General features: G+C 55.9%; 1 protein-coding gene across 1 annotated transcript; it reads left to right on the forward strand.

The window, feature by feature from the left end:
• The first annotated feature begins 236 nt into the window (after positions 1–236).
• LOC149752777 (uncharacterized) lies at positions 237–1,649 on the forward strand. The gene has a single exon (XM_089925388.1). The coding sequence runs from the start codon at positions 237–239 to the stop codon at positions 1,647–1,649; it is 1,413 nt and encodes a 470-aa protein (XP_089781514.1).
• The last annotated feature ends 1,585 nt before the right edge of the window (positions 1,650–3,234 follow it).

Below are 3,234 nucleotides of genomic sequence, written 5' to 3' on the forward strand. Positions count from 1 at the left end.
GATACGCTTGTACTGGTGGAGCCAGGGGTAGGGGACCCCAGTGGTCATGAGGGGGCTACTCGCTCGACCGTGGATCACTCGACTGTTGTTCAACGGGTGAAGGCGGCTGTGCTGCGAGTAGTGTCTGGGACTAGCACGGATGAGGGTCAGCAGGGTGATCCTGATTGTGAGATGGTGATAGACCCTATGGCCCAGAGGGTCGATGAGCCTGTGGCCGACCTCTCGGACTTTTTCCCATGAGGATTCTTGCGTGGAATTGTAGAGGGGCGGCTAAGCTGGCCTTTATGTCATCCTTTAGGCGGCTGGTCCAGATCCATAGTCCGGAGATCTGCCTACTTTATGAAACACGACTTTCCGGTAGAGGACTCAGTCGTGTCTTACGACGGTTAGAGGTTGACTGGGAGTCGTATGCAGTAGACTCCCAGGGGTTGTCGGGGGGCATTGTGGCTCTGTGGAAGCGGGGTGTGGCTACGATTGACGTATTCCACAACTGCTCCCAACAGGTCATCATGACCATCTCGGAACCTAACGCTGCTCCGTGGGTCTTGTGCGGAGTGTATGCCAGCACTAACCATCGAACCAGGAGGGTTCTGTGGGATGAGCTCACCCACCTACTTGCTCTGGGCCTTCCGGCTGTGATGGTGGGTGACTTCAATTGTATCTTGGAGGAGAGTGAGAAACGAGGAGGCAGGGCCTTCACTGACTCAGTGGATAGGAGGGAGTTCCGCGATTTCCTCTCGCGGAACGGCCTAGTAGATCTGGGTTTCTCAGGTCCGCGCTTCACTTGGTGTAACAACCAATCCGGACGAGCTAGGGTGTGGGAGCGACTGGACAGGGTTGTTGCTTCTACTGACTGGCTCATCAAATTTCCGTCCTATAGGGTTAGCCATCTTACTCGGATTGCTTCGGATCATTGTCCTCTGCTGTTCTCGACGGCATCAGGCTCGAGTCATCGTAGCCCATTCCGTTTCGAGAAAGTTTGGCTATCCTTTCCTCAATCCTGGGACATCGTCCGGGGAGCTTGGGGTCTGCCGGTCCACGGCGACGCCATGCAGAGGATTTCACGAAAACTGGAATTGACCAAGCGACGGCTACGTCGCTGGAATCGGGAGGTCGTAGGTGATATTTTTAGGAAGCTGGAAGATGTGGAGGGTGCGATTGCTGCCCTCCAAAGCAGGGAGGATCAGGTGGGCGTGCTCCCAGAGGCTGATATGGTGAGCCTCCGGGGACTACTCGCCACCCACCACTCGATCCTACGGCAACATGAGATTTTCTGGAGACAGAAATCCAGAATTCAGTGGGTCAGAGAGGGTGACCGGAACACTAGTTTCTTTCACCGATCGACGGTTATTAGGAGGCAGAGGAACACTATTCGTTCCTTGCGGGATGAGCGGGGTCTTTGGGTGGACGATGATTCGGCGATTAGCCACATCCTACTCGAGTTCTTTCGCTCCCGCTGGACGGAGGATAGTGGGTCGGACGTTGCTGGCTTGCTCCCGAGAGCTGAATCCCAAATCGGGGTGGCTGCGAATGCACTATTGGTTCGACCAGTGACGGAGGGGGAGGTGCGAGAGGCTGTCTGGGCATTGGGCGAGGACAGGGCTCCGGGCCCAGATGGCTTCCCTCCTTTCTTTTTCTGGAGATACTAGAGCATCGTTCGGTTCGCAGTGGTAGAAGCGGTCCTGTGTTTCTTTAGTCGGTCAGGTATGCCTGACGACTGGAAGGCCACTTTTGTCACGCTTATACCTAAGCGAACGGATGCGTCCGAGCCGTGCCACTTTAGACCGATCAGTTTGTGCACTACTTTATACAAAGTGGTGGCAAGAATTCTGATGGATCGTATGAAGCCTTTCCTCTCCGGCATTATTTGTCAAGAGCAAGGTGCTTTTGTTGGAGGTAGGAGTATTTTCGATAACGCTATGGTGGCCCAAGAGATGATGTGGGATCTTCGCCGGGCCCCGAAGCGTCGAAGCCTGATGGCTATCAAGCTGGACATGGAGCGAGCTTACGATAGAATCAGGTGGAGTTTTCTTAGGCGAGCTTTGGAGAGTCTGGGTTTCCATGAGACCTGGATTGGTTGGGTTATGGGGTGTGTTCGGAGTCCGCGGTTCTCCATCTTGATCAACGGCTCTCCGTCCCCATTCTTTAGCTCTACTATGGGGCTTCGGCAGGGATGCCCGCTATCCCCGTACCTATTCATCATCTGTTCTGATGTTTTGTCTCGATTGCTGCGGGCTGCATGTGTCGCCGGAGAGCTGGAGGCTTACGTCCCAGCTCTAGGGGCCCAGCCGATATCCCATTTACTATTCGCCGATGACTGCCTACTCCTGACGCGTGCCCGCGTAGCAGATGCCCTGGCTATTAGGCGGGCTTTGGCTGCCTATTGCTATGCATCTGGTCAGAGAGTGAATGCCCAGAAATCCTCTATCTCCTTTAGCCCGAGTTCGCCACTCGGGGTTCGACGTGAGATTCGGAGGATTCTGGAGATGCCTGAGCAGGACGGGACCTGGACATACCTGGGTGTTCCGATCACAGGTAGGAGACTGCGTGTATCTGAGTGCTCCGGGATGGTGCAACGGGTCCAGAGTAGGCTAGAGGGTTGGCGAGCAGCGTCTCTATCTATGATGGGTAGAGTTTTGCTGATTAGATCTGTTTTGGGCTCTATGCCTATCTATCTCATGACTAGCACGGTGGTACCACGATCCGTCCTACTAAAGATTGAACGACTGATTCGGGGCTTCTTATGGGGCTCGCTTGGTGGGGGCCGTGGGGTGCACCTGGTGGCATGGGAGAGTATTTGCCTCCCTCTCAGGGAGGGTGGCCTTGGGGTGTTGTCTCTCCGGGAGAGACGAGAGGTGCTCCTCGCCCGGCACGCTTCCCGCTTCATCCTGGAGCCGCAGAGCTTCTGGACCCGGATCATGACCGCCCGCTATGGGGGGGTAGGCCGGGAGGGCGGGGTTCGAGGTGGGCGGGGGTGTTCCTTTTTATGGCGTGAGATTGCGAGATATGTGCCCATGGTGTCGGTTCACACTCGATGGCTGATAGGCGATGGCCGCAGTATTGACGTGACCAGGGACTCATGGGTTGATGGCCTCCCCCTGTGCCGTTGGCCGACTACTGTTAGTGTTGAGGCTGGGGAGGGTTTACAGGTCTGTGATCTTATGACTCCCGGGGAGGCTGGATGGGACAAGACTCGGTTAGCCCGCTTCTTCGGGGAGCATCTGGCGGAGCGGA

Source organism: Phoenix dactylifera, chromosome 9 (genome assembly GCF_051530095.1).
Source record: "Phoenix dactylifera cultivar Ajwa chromosome 9, Ajwa_hap1_PhDact_Kaust_v1.1, whole genome shotgun sequence".
Classification (NCBI taxonomy): domain Eukaryota; kingdom Viridiplantae; phylum Streptophyta; class Magnoliopsida; order Arecales; family Arecaceae; genus Phoenix; species Phoenix dactylifera.